General features: G+C 32.6%; 1 protein-coding gene across 5 annotated transcripts in view; it reads right to left on the bottom strand.

Moving 5' to 3' along the window:
* Positions 1–19,361, bottom strand: part of LOC143248986 (V-type proton ATPase 116 kDa subunit a 1-like) — an 83,084-nt gene that overhangs the window by 12,542 nt on the left and 51,181 nt on the right. For all 5 annotated transcript variants that reach the window (XM_076498081.1, XM_076498079.1, XM_076498082.1 and 2 more), the window contains 6 exons: positions 16,599–16,749; positions 15,588–15,727; positions 14,562–14,698; positions 11,804–11,885; positions 8,323–8,441; positions 4,350–4,572 (listed from right to left, as the gene is read on the bottom strand). In XM_076498081.1, the coding sequence (XP_076354196.1) occupies positions 4,350–4,572; positions 8,323–8,441; positions 11,804–11,885; positions 14,562–14,698; positions 15,588–15,727; positions 16,599–16,749 (852 nt within the window). The remainder of the gene's footprint in view (positions 1–4,349; positions 4,573–8,322; positions 8,442–11,803; positions 11,886–14,561; positions 14,699–15,587; positions 15,728–16,598; positions 16,750–19,361) is intronic.

Here is a 19,361-nt window from a genome sequence, read left to right as displayed (position 1 = left end):
CTGCTGAGTCAATGCACACTTTATCCTGGTACTGAAGATAAGCACTTTCTTTAGACAGTATGACCACTTTTTTTGAGACCAACCAAATCCACAGCCTCCAACATTGGTTCTTAGTGGGGAATAAAAACAAGAGTGTGTGAAAAGAGGTAAGTGTTATTGGAAGTACAATTTTGATCTAAAAAAATATTAGTTCTAAAACATACCTAGAATCTCACATTGATAATGTTAAGGGGCTAGTGAGGACATTATCCTGATAGAATCCAACTGCATATAATGTGTTCATGAGGACAGAAGATTAACACCTAGTGCAGAAACCACACTCTATCCAGAACAGATATGCTCTTCACCCAGAACCTTAATCAGGCACTGCAGATAGAATTTGATATGATCTGTCATCCCCACTGGCCAGGCACCAACCACACAGCCAAAGTCCCACTGCTTGAAGTTGGAATTATAAAACCATGGTCCCTAAAACTCACATTGGTGGCTAAGGCATTTGCAATTAAATAAGTATATATGTGAATGGATCCCATCCTGTAGCTATAGTGATGTTTTCCAAGCAACCAAAATTACGATGAAAAGAAAAACACCGAAGTTAAAAAAACTCTCTCTTCAAACAGGAGATGTTCAAAAGGTAAAACCCCAAACATGGAATAGCAAGATCCTTTATACAATACTCAACACGAAAAAAGAGAATTTATCCAGTTTGAAACTATGAACACACATCCTCACCACCCAGCCATGTAGGCAAGGAAAATTCTGCAATTACAGAGAGGACATGAAACAAATAGTACTCAACTAAGGATCCAGGATGAGACCACTCTGTGTTTACAATTACAAGGAGATAATAGACCCTCTTCCATGAGAAATGTATTGAACCAATACTGATAAAAAAAAAAAGGGACTACACTAAAACCAACTGGACAGCTGAGCATCAACTCTGAACTAGTACTTTCAGCAGGTTCCCAAGTAGGCTGGTGCCACTCCTACCAACACCTGAGGAAAAAAAAAAGGAAATTCAGGGTTCCAAGTAGGGGTGATCCCTTGTCCTCTTCTCCAAGAGAGGAAGAAAGCCACTCAAACATTCTAGAAGAATAACCTCTGTCCATTAAAAATGGTAAGGATTCTCTAGCTCCTCTAGTAGAATAAAAGGAGGTATGGGGAGTCCTGAGAAATAATGCTCTGGAAACAGTGCAATAAGTGAACCACCAAGTCCCTAAATTTTTAAAAGCACACTGACCCTAATTTATTCAATCTACTGATGGGCAGGGAAAGGCAGAAGCACTGGGGGACTTGAAAAATTACCATCTCTTCATATAGATCAATTGTAGGATGATGCAAAACCCCTGTCAAGGAGCCAGGTCAAACACCAAAATATGGTTAGTACATCTCGAGAAAGTGTGTTCAACTTCCTTACAATACACCATTGTAAATGTGTGCCATTTCCACTGATAAACACCCATCGTGGCAGCCTTAGAAGTAGATTCTGATACAGTGAGAATGACCACACAACTTCCATACATGAAGCTTAAGCTTCAGAATGGATGGCTGTAAAATGTTGGACTGTGGTTGCCTTGAAAGAAATGGCCAAAGAGGAAGTGGTGGGCACTCCTGAAGGTACCACAGAAGCAAAATCCAAGACTAAGCCAGACAACCTGTAACTACCAACAAAATGTGACCAGAGATTGAACAAATCATTGTTATCACTCCAACAGATGAATAGGTTTGTAGGCATATAGGTCCAATCCAAACCAGTCCTGACTAAACATGCACTCTACCACTGAAGAGAGACATCTCGAAAATAATGTAATGCTGGACAAAATAAGGGCAGAGGAACACTAATCGCAGTATTGTTCCAATCTAGCCGCCACTCCAAATTGAAGATGTCGATCCTGAATAAGGAAGATAAGAAATCCAGTGGATTGCTGTTCATGATCCAGTGATCATGTAAAGAACAGTAAAGGGATCTCATGTGCACACATCCCAAAGATAGAGAACCATGAAAGGAGACCTAGTGAGAGTTGGACCACCTGTATCATAGTGTAGAACTGAATGGGAGTTAGTCAAACCTAACTGAGATATGTTTTTAAAAAACACCCAGATAAACAACATATTGTGTTGTAATGAATTTCTTGGCTCTAATAAGAAATACTAACTTGATTGCTTCAGAAAACAGTATTTGGGCATGACACAACACAAACTGATGATATGGTGCCAGCAGTAACCATACACCCCTTGAATGGTGCAAGCACAACTTAGGGAATGTAAGTGATGAGAAAAATTTCATATGATTTGGCAAAACACACATGGATTCAATGTTTGTCTGAAGGGCAGAGCCCTGAATTGCAGCACCAGATCCTTGTAAACAAAACAGGTAGAGATGGGATTAATCCACTATAAAAACATGCAGATATGCATTGGTGACATTGAACATGGTCATCTCCAGAGTGAGGCAAGACCTCCATGGAGAACTCTGAAAGGTCAACAGCTTGATTTAGATGAGCTAGATCAATGACCAGACACCAATCTCTTTGGCCCAACAAACAGATGGAATGAAACTCTGGAAGAATTGGAATGATTCCTTCCATAGCTCCCTTGATGAACAAAACTCCGAAGGCCATTTGACAAAGTTCTGAAATCCAAGGATTTGCAAGAAGCAGAAACACTAAGTTGGGAGGGATAACAGTGGTGATAATGTAAACTGAATGATTAAGCTTAAAATAAGGACATGTAGTTCCCATGGATCCATGGTAAAGGTCTTCCACACATACAGAAATCCTCAAAGCCAAGCTTCTATAGACCCTGGAGACATTCCAACCTAGTAAAAATTTTGTGAACATTGGTGGAATTTATTCTGGGTACCCATGAACTAAGGGACTGATGTTGGAGGTCAGGATACTCAAATAGGGGCAAAGGCTATGACCTCTATAGGAGCCAAGGAAAGCTGAGAAGCCAACAATTACAGGAATGAACAAACACAGGCAAAATCAACCCTTGAAGAAAAAAACTCTGAAATGCCAGAACAAAAAAAAAAAAAAAAGGCTTGAAGAGAAGGGCCTCGCATAACTCAAAGAGTGGCAGTACGTAGATAAGTATCCCTCAACAACTCATTTCTATTTAAACAATCTCAACAACATACCAGCCAAGAGACAAAGAAAAGTGCAGAAGCTGACAATCTAACTAAGGAAAATGCTAACAATGGTCTCAACTTGTCATGAAAGTTATGTGGTGATCACTGAGATACTACCTAACAAAGGTGGATGAATGATAAATATTACATCACTGTAGTTAGGGTTAGATGAATCCTAGAAAGTTGACCACAAACTTTATTATAGAACCCCTACACTTCCAGGAGCATGCATATTCTCTAAACGTCTCAACATGCTTCATCCTAGAGGTGGGAGATGAAAGCATATTGTTCTGACAAATGTGGCAAACTAGGCACACCTGTCCCTTCAATATAACTCAGAAGGAAACCTCCCTACATGAACCACAACATTAGTGGATGGAAGAACTTAGTACTCACTTTTAGACCTTTCCACTATGAAGGAAAGTGTAGATTCAAATCATGCACCCGATATAGCAATTGAAGAAAAAGAGCTAGAGGTAGCTGATCCAAACTGGCTTCATGAAAAGCTGACAGAGTAAAGGAAGGTGCTTGAAAAAGCAAATCTAAGGTCTATCCAGAAATAGTAGGATTGCTCCAAAGTGCAACTTCAGAGACTCCAAATACACATATCCACTCCACTAGAGATAAAGTCACAAAAAGCCTCAAAGAGAGCAAACTCCACCAGTCATCAAGCAATGTTAGATATTACAGGCAAGATAGAAGAGACCTGATTTGCATTCCATTAACCTGTGAATGCATGCCAAAAATAGGCTTGCCAAACAACTTTTTTTTTACGAAAATCAAACAGACAAAGAACACTCAAAGTATCTCTAATGGTCATACAACAGAGAAACTCATCACTGAACATTTTGTTGAGAAAAAATGACAATACCATCTGATGTAGGTGCTTATATACAGTACCAAGACAAAGGGCACGTTGTCATAAGTGGGGAGTGTTGAGACAGATATTGCCAAGGGCAATTAAGTGGGAAATAAAAGACAGGGGAAAGCATGAAAAAACTAAAAAGACAAATGTTTAGATGGGCAAAGATAAAGAAATCCTAAGAATCAAGTAGTAGGTGTATTATGAGAGAAGGTTATTATATGTTTTGGAAATATCTTACATAGCTTAAAGATGGAAATGAATAGAAGGGAATCCATGTGATTTTTTTATATATAGGCTCTTGAACAACATGGATAAATAAGATAGTTGCATATGAACATAATAAAAATATATTACCTGACCATTATACATAGCTGAAAGATAGCATGGCTGAGTGGGATAGCTGAAAATGAACATGTTGATTAGCATTATCAGAAGACTTCGAGCACAACTGGAATCCCTGACATCATAAGTCACCCACTTTGCAAAGATTAACAGAACCAAATAACCAAAGATGGCCAACAAAAAAATAATTTGTGGAACAAACTCGCAAATCACATTTAATGGATGCTTGAAGTACCTGTTAAAAAAAGAAAAAAATTAATACAGAACTTACTCAAAAATATTTATTTCTCATCAACATTAATTTTTTATTTTTCTACAAACTAAAATTTCTGCTGTTTCTAAATTAATATAGGTCTATGTATGCAACTACATAATACTTTTATTACAATCAAAAACACATTGGTGCAATAAGTAATAAGCAGGATGGGGGGGGATTATATCCCTAGCAGGATTACAAATAATCTAAATACGGAATGTTTCCTGTAGCATTTAGAGGTTATATTTATTAACATATTAATATTTCTATTATCAGAGAATTTTCCCACTGAATAGACTAAAAAAGAAACTGTTGGCTTTTCAAGATCAACCTACAAATTTTGTTAAATAGCATTTAAATATTTTTAAACTTCATTAAGTAATGAGAGATCTTTTGAAACCAACCAGTATTTTCTTGATGAACCATTTAACCATCACGTATACCAAGGAGTCACTGGATGTTCAAGAGTTCTGTACGTGTGTACTGACACAACACTCTTAACTACAATCAAACATGACTTTAGATGTCTTACATTAAATAAACCAATACACCACTTCTTGGGAAACAGTCATTGAACCATCAACATTCTGAAGAAAATGCCCCAGTCACATACCAGCATAATGACACTTAAAAGTTTGAAGATGATGAAATTACAGCAGTTTTCTTTTTTAATTAAAGGTGAGCTATTCCCACATCTTTAATGCTGCCATCCAAAGTATAAAGTTGGATTTAAGAGAAAAATTATCAGTTTTATCTTTAAAAATCTAAATTTCCATAATTCACAAAACAATTTCCATCTTTTGGAAACACATTTCTCATTAAAACACCATGTGAAAAACTCTAAATATTTCTCAGTCTTAACAAATCTTAGTCTTTCCTCAAACCTGAATACTTTGTTTACCAAGCTTCATACAAACCTATGAGAGCTATTTGCACTAGCTATTACTAATTTTGAAGTTATTTACTAGAAGGAAGACTGTTAGTCAACACTATCTGCCACCAATTCTTAGGCTACTCTTTACTAACACACAGTGGGATTTGACCATCACATTATAGTATCCCTGTGGCTGAAAGAGCAAATATGTTTGGCAATATATTTTGATCTCATGACCTGCAGACTGAGAGTTAAGCAACACCCTAACCACCAGGCCATGTTTATCCCAAACCTGGATAAACCTACCACATTTCTCAGATATGGAAAACAATATTTTTACGTATTTAAACAATTCTTTTTTTGCGATTACTCCAATTCCTTATGTAATTCAAGATCTTGTAGTTACTATTTCAATGTTTATTCATTAGTGTTCTTTACTTGAAACACGTACTTTTTCTAATGATGTAATAAACAAAACCTTTCTACTGAACATTGATGAGAATTTGACACTATTTACATCCTTTTAAATTAGAAATTTAATATAAAACAAGAAATTCAAAATTTGCCATTTTACAACAGAGTTCTGAAGTAATAACTTCACTTGATTCTGGAAACATTCAACAGTTCTAAGCTAACTGTTACACTAAAGAAAATGGTAACTATAAACATTACTGTACTACTTTTCTTTTCTGAAAATCCAAAATAAATATCTAGATATGAATATCATTTTAAGTCGCAATACAATAAAATATTTTCATATTCTATTGACACTAATTACAAAGTAGGAATATTGTAGGTAACAGCATCAATTTATGATGGTTGCCATTAAAGGGTTAAAGCAATTTATCAAGGTACTTCACCCCCCCTTTTTTTTAATTTTTGTACAGTAAAAGAATTAAAAAGCATGACTCTCAGAATAATGATTGGATTCCACAACCAAATACACCAATTTTCCTCCTTTCTAAAACTCTCATACAACCTTAAGTACTTGCAATACAAATTGCAAACAATATAATGGTTAGAACCAGGTGAGTGTCTGGTGGTGTCACCTTTCAGAACACTTTAGTGGTCATTAAACTGATTTAAGCTGTGCAAGTTACAATTAAGATATTAATATGCATGAACAAAAAAGGTTAACATGGGTTAAATAATAGATATGTGCTAGCAGTAAAAGAAAATAGAGTTCAAATTTTTGTAATGTTATAAACTGCTTGTGGAAGATATAGATTTTGGCTTGCTCAGTCTTCTCCATATCTTAATATAACTATAAGCTAATGCACAGCTGCTATAACATAATGTCTTAAGTACGTATATGGTTTGGTTTGTTTTGAATTTTGCACAAAGGTACACAAGGGCTACCTCCGCTAGCCATCTCTAATTTAGCTGTTTAAGCTAGTCATTACAACCTACCACCAACTCTTGGGCTACTCTTTTACCAACAAATAGTGAGATTAACCATTACATTATGTAACACCCCCATGGCTGAAAGGGCTACCATGTTTTGTTGGACAGGGATTCGAACCTGCAGCCCTCATATTACGAGTCGAATGCCTTAACCACCTGCCTATGCCAGGCTTGTGTATATGGTATTCCTCAATAACTAACACTGATGTCACTGTATCATAGCAGTCCATTTCCTGCATATTAGTTATTATAAAAACTTTTATCCCAGTAAACAAAATATTCTTTCCACAACTCAAATAGTGCACAAAAGAAGAGGGGTAAGGGATAGGAATATCAGGACACATTTAAAGAATTTTTCCTTAAGAGAGAGAGATATTTCTCATTTGTTTTCAGATAAAAAGAAAGCAAACATCACCGCTAAACCCTTATTTGGTTGGAAACAGAATTAGGTATGGTATTCTAAACTCTCTCTTGAAAAACAGAGGAAGCATATTTATATTTAAAAAAAATAATGGCAGATATTTTTCTAACAAAGCAAAACTGTAACGTAATTAACCCCAATATTAATAGATTGGTTTAAAAATTATATACACTAGTAGATACAGTCATACTACCAATAATAAGAAAAAATCTGCAATTGGTATCTCGGAGATATGTACCCAAGAGTTTTCAAACCATATTTCATTTTTGATATAAAGTCAAATATACAACAATATATCATACTGTCAAAGAAAGTCACTTCTTTGAAAATAATTTTCAATTTGAATTACTGCACAGAAAAAAGATTACATATGAGCTATAAAGTATAAATGATATAAGTAACAGAATTCAGAATAAAATAAAAAAGTCATGGCTTTACTTTAAAAGAAACAAAAAACATTCATGCAGCACCAAAAATTACAAAAAATAATGCACCAAAAAATTGTCAAAATGTGGAAAGATTCATTAAACATAAGTGAACATGACTTTTAGAACGTTGTTGAATAAACCTACACTTAAAGAAAAGATTTGTTAATGTTAGCATATCTGCTTCATAATATCAATTGATTTCCCACACCAATAAGAACATATTCAAGTTTATTATACAAGAAAACGTTTGTGCCAACTGAACATTCATTTGCAACAAGAACAAGAAATTCTCTACATGTAAATATTTTGCTTTTCTGAATATTTTGTTGTTGTTTCTTATTAACACACACACACACACAGGTATCAAAACCCACTTTTTAGAAATATAACTCTGCAGACATACTCTATGACACTTGGGAGAAAGGACTTTGTGCAAATAAAGAAAAGTATTACAAAATAAGGTAATTGTGCTACTGAGGTTCAGCTAAACCTTCAAAAAATATTCAAACAATACTGAAGTTTTTTTTAAACTTATATTAAAAATATCTCAGTATTTGAAGAATAACAGTGGTATTACATTTTTTAATTTAAAAAAATCTTACTTGTGGTTAATTAGGCTAAGACACACACCAAAAATCATCTGAGATACCCCTAAGATAACAGACACTTTCATCTTGTAGGAGTTCATGAAAAGGATCTTGTTTTCTGCAACTTGCCAAACCTAAGAATACAGAAAAAAAGTTTGATTATTTTGAACTTAAGAATAGAAAGTTTCCATAAATTTGTTGTGTCAAAACAAGCATCATAAATATATAGCACTGTGGTTAATAAAACTTTAGTGCAACACTTAAATAGCGATATGTATAAGGAACATAAAATAATGCAAATCTAATTCTATCAATTGTCTTCATTTGTCCAAGTTTTCTGTGAAATACCAGTAAAAGATAAAAGTAATAACAAGAACTTACGCTGTAAGTCATTTTGCTTGCTGAAAGCCCATATAACATATGCAAGAAAAACAAATAATCAAATCTGTTGAATGTTCTTTATTCAAAGTTCCAATCTATTTGTATTTACTACCATGGTGCACCATAAAAAGCCTGCCAAGGGAATAATAATAATAATAATGCTTAAGAAATCATCAAAATTGTCACATTTAGATCTTATGCATCTCAAGCATTCATTCACTTGAATCATGCATATAGTGTGCATTACTGATTTCACTTACAAATAATAAATGCACACGAAACCAAATTAAAAAATATAAAATAGTTTAAAAACCATCACTTAAATAGTAGTTAGTTCTGGAATGTAAAAGTTATAATTTTTCTATACTGAAAACATATTTCAGATATGTATTTATCTCCCTCACAAGATTAGCTATTCTTGTTTAGTGCTGCCCTTTAAAGGCAAACTTTTTCTTTACACATACCACAAGTCTTGCACACTCCCCTCATTGGAATTAGAACATTCCAATGTGTATCTTATGCAAATCATCATCTACTAACAAATAGTAGCATGGTATGCTTACATGATGCATGTGACTCCATCTACACTCCTCTACCAAACCTTGATTTTGAAGTTTGGCAGAAGATGTGAGCATTGGAAAAAGGAAAGGGAGAATGGGAAGTGTAATCAGAGATAAGAACCTATAGGAAATACGTTTTCAGTATAGAAATATTATAACTTTCAATACAGTACTCCACTAACAAGATTAGCTAGAATTCCATATTGAGAAGGAGGATGTACCAGTTCAAGGGTACAACAGGAGCCTTTGTCAACCTGAAAGTGATGGATCAACTCAACAATATATGTAGACAAATACCAGGAGTGCACAGCAACTAATTTGGGTGATGGATCAACTCCAATGGTTGTGGATATTGTGAAATATGTAAATAATATAAGGAGGCCAAGTCATACAGGAAGGTGAAGAATCAACTCTCTTGATAGTGTAAATAGTAAATAAGATTTTATTGTAAAATAATACCTGGTCAGTCACTACACACTACCGACTGGGATTTGTGCAGAAAAAGAGAAAATAAAAAAAGCACCTAAAAAAAAGGAGGAAAAAAACAAAACTTATCACTTTAAGTTCCAAAGTCTGAAGCATGGCCACAGGTGAAAGATAACATATGGACATGACTGAGAAAGGCAGTACAGTCATAGAAAAGCACATCCTCAAAAGTGAAAGAGTAGTAAGCACCTGAACTGAGAGATCACAGTGAACTAAAAGTTCAATAAAACTGAGGCATAAAGGAGAAAAATCAACTAATGTTGGTATCAAAAAAATACCCCAAATATTGAGTGGGTCAAAGATTAACTTCTCTAGTTGTATCAATCAGTCCACTTGAGGTGCCACACAAGGATTTAGTGAGTGTGACTGGTTGACTCCTGCTTAAAATGAGCTAGAAATAGTCAGTCATCCATGTAGTGATGACACTGTAACCACACAGTATGAATATGAGGAGCATTTAATTTTTATTTAATTAAATAATACACCAAACAATACAAACAAATAACATGCAAAAAGTAGGCAAATTTCCTTGCCTCTCAAAGTTTTATGCTGTATTAACTCTGCGACAAAAGTCACTTCAAATTCATTTAATCTAGGCGTTAACTTTCCCACAACAACGATGTTCGTACTTTGTGTGAAACTGACATTTAACCATTCAGAACATAACATTATACAACATGTCATTTGATAGGTGAAAAACCTCAGCTTCCTATTGGTTATGTGTAATATATAATTAAACATAAAAAAATCACTTAAATTATGACACAGAGGATGTGACAGGTAAGTGTGGCAGATGGGGTGTGATTTTCTATTTGATATTTCTGCTACCAAACAATGTTGAAGTTAAAAATTATTTGTCTGAGCAATGATGATTTTGAGCAAATTTCCTTGCCTCTCAAAGTTTTATGCTGTATTAACTCTGCGACAAGAGTCATTTCAAATTCATTTAATCTAGGCGTTAACTTTCCCACAACAACGATGTTCGTACTTTGTGTGAAACTGACATTTAACCATTCAGAACATAACATTATACAACATGTCATTTGATAGGTGAAAAACCTCAGCTTCCTATTGGTTATGTGTAATATATAATTAAACATAAAAAAATCACTTAAATTATGACACAGAGGATGTGACAGGTAAGTGTGGCAGATGGGGTGTGATTTTCTATTTGATATTTCTGCTACCAAACAATGTTGAAGTTAAAAATTATTTGTCTGAGTAATGATGATTTTATAATGAGCAAATTATGTTTAATATCATAATTTTTCAAGGGATGGTGGATAAAATACAGATGATGACATGCTATGAAAAAATGTCATGTTACTAGGGAAAATTCAGGATTTTTAAAAAATTGTCTTGTAGAATTAAGTACTTAAAACTTGTATGCAATTAAAATAAAGATTATTAGCTAAAGTTTTATGCTATTCTAAGTGATATAACATTAAAAAAAATCTAAGAAGATTTTGAATGCAAAAACTGTTGTGCAGTAAAGGATACATATAGCAAAAAGAATGAAAGAAGTGAAAACCTCATATGTGATTTTAAACAATAAAATTATAATTTCTACATTAATAAGTGATCAGCATTTTACAAAACTTAATAATGGCAATTTTATAAAATAATGCAAATTCACTGAAGCTAGATTAATTTACCTTTTCTTACTACATTTAAATCACTCAAGTTCCATCTTAACCACAATCTGACTCTCCATGAAAACAAAGGAGGTGGTTCTTTTTCCTTTTTAAATACAATCAAGAAAAATATTAAACTTTATGCAAAACAATAATTATACTTTGGAAACAAGTAGAAATTGTTCAAATAAATAATACATAATTCCTTTCAGCTTCTTCCAAAATAGAAATATGCCTCAAGTAAAATTCAAACAAAAAAATAAGAGAGAGAGAAAGACTGAACACAAGGAATGTTCAAGAAATTAATGAATTTCTTTACTTAGATTTTTTCACACTCCATTTTCTATCATTAATGTTTTGAGCAATTTGTCAATATCAAGAAGAATTCTCATTTCTTTTTTTGAACTTAAAAAAATATAATGAAAGTAAACTTACTGGATCAATACCAAATGGATAAGGAACCCCCTGATAATGATTTTCTGGATTTAGCTGAATATGGCTGGGAAATAATTCTTTCCTGACAAAAACAAAACCATAATGTGTCACAGATCATAGTATCATATATGATTAAATATAGCACATTTTTCTATCCAGAGCTCAAAGAACTTTCAAACATCAGTATTATCCAATAAAGCAAAAAAACACAAGTTTTTTAAAATGTACATTTTAACAATGTCTTATGGTCTAGTTTATAGTTTTAAAGTGAAACAGAAGTCTATGAACGTAACAGCACACAAGAATAACTAACAAATTTAAATGAATTGACTATTTCAATGAAGTTCATCTGTCTTATCTGATGGCAGAAATAATTAATAAGTTATGAATATGTATTAATTGAGATTGTAAAACTTGTAAACATTAATTGTAGTTTAACCCTTTCAGGTTTTATAAAGTCAACAAATGTATATCAAATTTCAAATTTTAAGTAAAAATAATAATTTTACCTCCAACAAATGTTGTACTCAGAAACAGAGTTGATATTTTGTTATTATACAATATTTATTCTACAAAATGTACAAAGAACTATGAAACTGTTATATACTTGCATTTAGGAATAGCTCCAAACAATATCCTCTTTATGTTGTACATTTATTGATTCCTTAAAACTTTTTGACCATTTAAAGCAAAGGATTATATTTACTAAAATAATGTTATGTTTATTTTCTTTCTTTTTTAACTTAGCACAGCCTCTTGCTCCCAAGAACTATTAATGAAGCTCAACTACACTATAAACTGTTTACTTCAATGTAGGATGAATAAAGAAGTGTATCTGTGAAGTAATTCGTGGTTTTGTAGAAAAGTAGCAAGACCTTGCTCCTCTTTAGAAAAACAGAATTTAATATGAAATTCAGAACATACAGGAATAAACTGCAGACCTGGGAAATATTTTTACTTTTCTTTAGATGTTCTTAATTGCAAATTTCCCATTACAAAAAAGACATCAGGTAAGCCAAGTTAGGTTCAGAATGTGACAGTCAATGACAAAATATTCCTATGATTCAAATCCTTATCTAACACACTATTTGACTCATAACTGGCAAAACCTTGGGACCAACTGTCATCAAATTTGGCATGTGCCATTACGGTTCCTCAGAGGAAGAAATATGTAGTCAATGTTTGAATCTTATTCTCCTACATTACAAAGTAGTTCAGATGATATTTATATATTATGAATTATATTGTCAAAATATTGTGGAAAACCACCAAAAAAGATGGGTATTTCTTTTCTAAATGATTAGCTGGAACAATAATAAAGTTGTTTAACACGAGAGATAAACATCTTTGAAGATTTATACAAGTCTAATATAAGTTTGGTATCACTGCTTTTACTTCTGTTTTTTTGTAGTGCAGATATTTTTTTCTAATATTCTAGCAGTCAAAGAAGCACATATAACAAATATCAGTCAGTCAATACAGGTCTTTGCTATATATGAAAATATTTTCCTTTGTATGTATACTATTCTTTAGATATCAAAACATTATACAATTAATTTACATTACCAGTATAAGAAACCTAGTTTTGCCATTCTGATTTACTCTTGTCAAGAGTTACCGACGACAGGTGAAATCACCTAAAACTGGCACAACTCAGCAACAAGTGATGAGCTGAAACATAAACTGAGGTTCATATTTAGGTTTATTATTTTAAACAGCTCATCTGCTAAATAATTCAGTAGAACAAGTTAGTAGCATCAGTGCTACATATTTTTCAAATCCTATATAAACATAGGTTCACTGTGGTCAATAAAAAGATCTAAAACATTCCTGACAAAAAAAATCCACTTTATGAAAATACTGGAATTATTTGGTTTCTTAAATGGTAGTCATATTTAAACTTTTTTCTGTTTATTCTGCATGCTTCTGACTGACAATCATGTTTCTGTAATTTTCAAGAAGACATCATTATATCCAAATACCATATCAGATGAAATTGATGAACAGCTAGCAAGGTATCACTTGTAGCAAAGTATTTCATATGAAGATGGTAGACTCTTAACCAAATCCAAATCCAGGTTGATGGTCAGTATAGGATTTTATCATAAATGTGATTTAAAAATTACTGTCACATAACAATATTAAAATATGCACTTTGTTGCCATTCTCACAGGTTTGTTTTAGAGTATTTTAAAAAGGTTTTATTAGCTAAGTTCAATGTTCCATCTCACAACGAGTTTTTTCAAAATACTTTTGAAAAACATTTTTCACATAATACTTTCAAACACCAGTGCTCCCACTGGATGTAAAACAGAAAATACAAACCAACTGAGTTCAACTGTGAGTAGGGGTGAGATGTAATGACTCTTAAAAGCTTTCACTCACAAACATGTTTGGGACATCATTACACTTACTGTGATCCCAATACTTCATGTCAACTTAAGTCACAATGCAAAGACCAGAAGTGTAAATATTGTGGAAACATTGAAAAAAAAAAGGTTTTTGATACAGAGTTTGGGTGCTGAGAAATGTGGCTAAAATGATGCGCTTTATGCATTTTCTTCAATTTAACTGAAAAATTCTGAATGTAGAAATCAAAATCTTATGTCCTAAGAAAACAAAACAACAACTACTAAACAGTTAAATTAGAAAGAGGGGAAAACTTGCATCTTAGTTAAATATGTTTATATGAGATTTGTTTTTGTTTCTATTTAAAACTTTTTGTAATTCAATTATTATTGAAAAAAAACAAACTTACATTGCAGGAGAATTCCAAGATGAACCAAAAATATTAAGTGACTTAGAGAAAACATCATTGTATATCAAACCAGTGTAGATGGAGAATGTTCCCATGAGCAGTATGATATATCTACCATTGAAAAAAGTGTTCCAGATCTACGGAACAAAAATTACAAATCAAAATTTTTTTAGTCTTACCAATGAACACATATGACATATGCATAGTGCTAAATGAACACATCCAAGTATTGTGCAAGACATTTAGTACATTAGAATACAAAAAAATGGATAACGATACAACGTCATAGCACTATACAAAAATTATATTTCAAGGGAGACCTTGCAAATTCTATAAGAAAATTGTTCCAGCAAAATTTGTTAGATCATGGACCTCCAAATATATTTAGCTGGTTAAAACAGTCAGAAATTAATTTTGTGTGTGTGTGTGCATAGTACATATGAAAACGAAACACTCAAAAATACAATCAAATGTAGGAGGACAAAAAATAGGAAGCTAAAACCAAGTGCAAAAAAACCAACACCTAACAGGTATTGGAAAAACAAATCAAATCAGATATTTGAGAGGGAGAAAAGTACTTTTAATCTTAACATGAAAATCACTTAGAACACAGACTATTCAAAACAAATATTTAATATATTCACAGACAAATCTAATATTTAAAATGCTTCAAAAAAAAAATTCTGTGTGTCCCTTATAATATTTACTGAAAGAATGCCTAAGTTCATGAAGATATACATACTAAATAAAAAGTTAGCAGTATCAAATGTAACAAAGATTTTGTACAAGTACAAAGAGGTACCATGATCAGTCAAATACTGAGCCCATAACGAGAAAGTTAATGTGATATATTAGAGTAGTTTGTATTGCATAAAATAACTGTACAGTAAAATCTAGAGAAATTCCATAATCCTGCACACTTTTATGCACTTTTTTTTTTTTTTAAACACTTGATTCTTATGCCTATAATAAAGAATAAAACTTAAGGTAGCACAGAAATTTCAGAATCACATTTAGAAAAATCACCTCATTTTCAGATTTCTGAGCTGAAAGAGCTTTTTCTTTTAACACCATCCATAACCCAAACAGTGCCATTATCAGTCCATGTCCAGCATCTCCAAACATTACAGCAAACAAGAAAGGAAACGTAATGATTGTGTACGGTGCTAAAGAAAAGAATGCAATGTTATTAAAGTGTATACAGATTGGTATAAGATTCATGTTACAAATCTCATCTGAGCTTTGTAAACTGTAAATAACCATTATAAAGTAAATGAATATGTATATATAGTAAATAACAGAGAAGATCCCCTCAATGTTATCCTATGCTCTTGTTGATTCACATCAAAGTTATCAAATGTTCATTTACCATGATCAAACCAGTCATAAGCTAACATCCATGGTACTTACCCACAATGTGCATAACCTAGAACTGTACACATAAATGGTCTATGAAGATCAAAATCTTTTTTTCACCAAATATTATTTTAGTTTGAACAAATTATGGTTCACTATATACTAAGACAATAATAAAAAAAACATATGTCTTCCACTGCTGCTTACCTAAAATAGAATGAGCAAATAATTAGTTCAAGCAGCTTATCAAAAACCTATACAAGTACATCAATAACTTTAAGTACAAATAAAACATATGCAGGATTTACTTCACCATATTTTGTCTAACTTTTAAAATATTTTTTATTAGATAATATACACATTTTTACTTTCTGTATGCACATAAACACACAAAAATAATTCAAAACAAATTTCAACTCTAAACACACACTTAAGTTTTATTTCTTTACAAAGCTAAAAACCACATAACGATGTTACTCCCTTTTTATTTTCTCCTTCATTATTTGGTGTCATTTTAAGTAGTACTTTAGATGAAAACACGCAATACCAACAACTTAATCATTTCTAACATAATACTTAAAATCATAATTCTAAATCAATATTGAATAAGAACATGATAAAGCATAAATATTTTTATTTGTGTTAAAACTTAAACTAGAAATGAGTAGATTTACAAGTTACCAGGATTAACTTCTCTATAGCTGGCTACACCATATGCATCAACAATATTTTGAAAACCACGAGTAAACTTGTTTGTGCGATTGTATGTTGGAGGAGTCTCCTTACTGTCCATTCGATTCAAGATGGATGGAACCGTACTGCCGCTTCTTTCCTAATTTAAAATACATCTGGTTTTCTTATGTATATCAAATATGAATTCAATATTCACTTTCAAATTAAAATATTAATGTACAATACTAAAATCTGAGTTATAAATTACAATATGATTTCAACATTATTGACATATTTTCATAAACTAGTAGTTTAACAAAATTTTGAATGTAAGTTTACACATGATAACATGCCCTATGACCCCTTACCCATATAGAAAAAGTCAAAGCAAAAGAACAGATGCTATAAATTTTCAAATTAGGATATCTAACACAGAAAACCTTGGAAACTGAGAAAATAATGGAGTAAAAGTTAAACATATTAGGTGATAAAAATGAACACCAATAATTTATTTAAACAGGACGAAAAATTCCTTCAAAATTAATAATTGTACAAACATGAATATCTGAAAAATGAGAGTGGTTGCTTGTATATTTTATCTGGGGGATATGAATGTTGCTAAAGAAAAATCACCCAGTAGTAGTCTTATACACAGAAAGGGTATTACCTACTTTCAAAAAAATCACACATGCTTTGAATCAACTATGATATATATTTGAAATACCAGTAAAGTTAATATACTTACATTAAGGAGAAAAGATATGGAGGTTAAAGCAGTGGCCAGTAAACCATACAGAACACTTTTATATGCAAAAACGGCTCATTTGGGTTGAGAAAATATTTTACATAGAAGAGCGAACAACGTTTCGACCTTCTTCGGTCATCGTCAGGTTCACAAAGAAAGAGGTAACTGACCGGAAGCTGACCACATGTTTGAAAGGGGTTGTGTAACTGAGTGTCGGAATGTGGAGGGCGGTATTAGATGTTTGAATATATAATTTTATTTATTTTATTATATTAATATAGGTATAAAGGCGTTCCTTTATATTGGTTTATTTTGGGTTTAAGTTGTTGTATAAGTAAGGCTTCTTTAATTTTGCGTTTGTTTATGTTTGTTTCTTTATTTAGTATTTGAGTGTTTTCTATAGTTATGTTGTGTTTATTTAACTTGCAGTGTTCGAAAACGTGTGAAGGTGACTTTTTATTTTATGTTCTTTGAATCTGGTTTCCATTTTTCTACTTGTTTCTCCAATATAGAAGTCGTGGCAGTTATCACATTGTATTTTATAAATAATGTTGGTGTGGTGTTTGTCAGTGTAGTTTTACATAGTATAGACCTCAGTTTTGTGCCTGGTTTTTGAATAAATTTGGTATTAACTGGAATGTCATATTTTGTTACTAGTTTTTGCCAAATGTTGGTTATTTGTTTGCTGATGTCAGGAATATATGGTATACAGCAGTATATCGTTTCATGATTTTTTGATTCGTGAGATATATTTACTTTAGTTGGTTGTTTTTGCTTTCTGTCTAGGTGTGTGCGTACAACGTTTTCTACGGTTTGTGGAGGAAAAACTCATTGATGTTGATGAAGTATTGTTTTATTTTATCTAATTCATCGTTAATTTTATCTGGTGAGCATAGTTTTATGGCTGTGTTTATTTGGTTTCTTAGTATGTTGAGTTTTTGTTTTGTTTCATGTGCTGAGTCCCAAGGAATGTAGAGTCCAGTATGGGTGATTTTTCGGTGGATTTCTGTTTTGAATTGTGTGTCGGTTCTTGTAATTTAGAGATTAAGAAATGATATTTGATTGCTTTCTTCCTGTTCACATGTGAAGTTAATGTTGGGATGTATAGAGTTAATGTGATTGAAAAAATTAAGTATGTGTTCTGTAGATTTGAATCCCGCAACCGTGTCATCTACATATCTGTACCAGTATAGTGGTGGATGTAATGCTGTGTTAATTGCTTGTGTTTCAACTTGTGTCATAAAAATATTGGCTAGAACTGGTGATACTGGATTGCCCATGCTTAGGCCATTTGTTTGTATATAGTTTTGGTTGTTGAAAATGAAGTTTGTCTTTATCGTGGTGAATTCAATGAGGGTTGCTAACTAGTTACTGGGAATGTCTATAGTTGGGTTAGGGTCTCGGATGTAGAGTTCTAAGGCTATCTTGCAGGCTTCAGTGGTTGGAACTTCTGTGAAGAGGGATATAACATCGAAACCGCCCTCTACATTCCGACACTCAGTTACACAACCCCTTTCAAACATGTGGTCAGCTTCCGGTCAGTTACCTCTTTCTTTGTGAACCTGACGATGACTGAAGAAGGTCGAAACGTTGTTCGCTCTTCTATGTAAAATATTTTCTCAACCAAAACGAGCCCTTTTTGCATATAAATGTCTCAACAAGTGGGTTTCTCGACATCACTGATCATACAGAACACTGTTAAAACTAATTCTACTACACTGACCAGAAAGACACAAAAGACATCAATAAACAGTACTGGTTCACAAAAGAAAATATCAGTAAAATTCAAGGTATTAGTGATGCAATTAATGACACATGCACAGTGATAACAACCAATGAATTCTACAAAACACTGAGAAAATTAACAAGCTGTAGGATTGATAGACTAACTACATCTGTTGTGAAACAAACCCAAGAGCTCATACAGTGATAAAGTTGATAGAGTGGAAAAAAAAAAGAAAACCAAAATTGTTATGTTCGTCTACAAAACATGAAACATTCATGACAACAGCTAGCAATTGATTAAA

Source organism: Tachypleus tridentatus, chromosome 4, assembly GCF_004210375.1.
Source record: "Tachypleus tridentatus isolate NWPU-2018 chromosome 4, ASM421037v1, whole genome shotgun sequence".
In the NCBI taxonomy this organism is placed as follows: domain Eukaryota; kingdom Metazoa; phylum Arthropoda; class Merostomata; order Xiphosura; family Limulidae; genus Tachypleus; species Tachypleus tridentatus.
The sequence above is the reverse complement of the archived record's forward strand: the minus strand, read 5'-3'. Positions and strand labels throughout refer to the sequence as shown.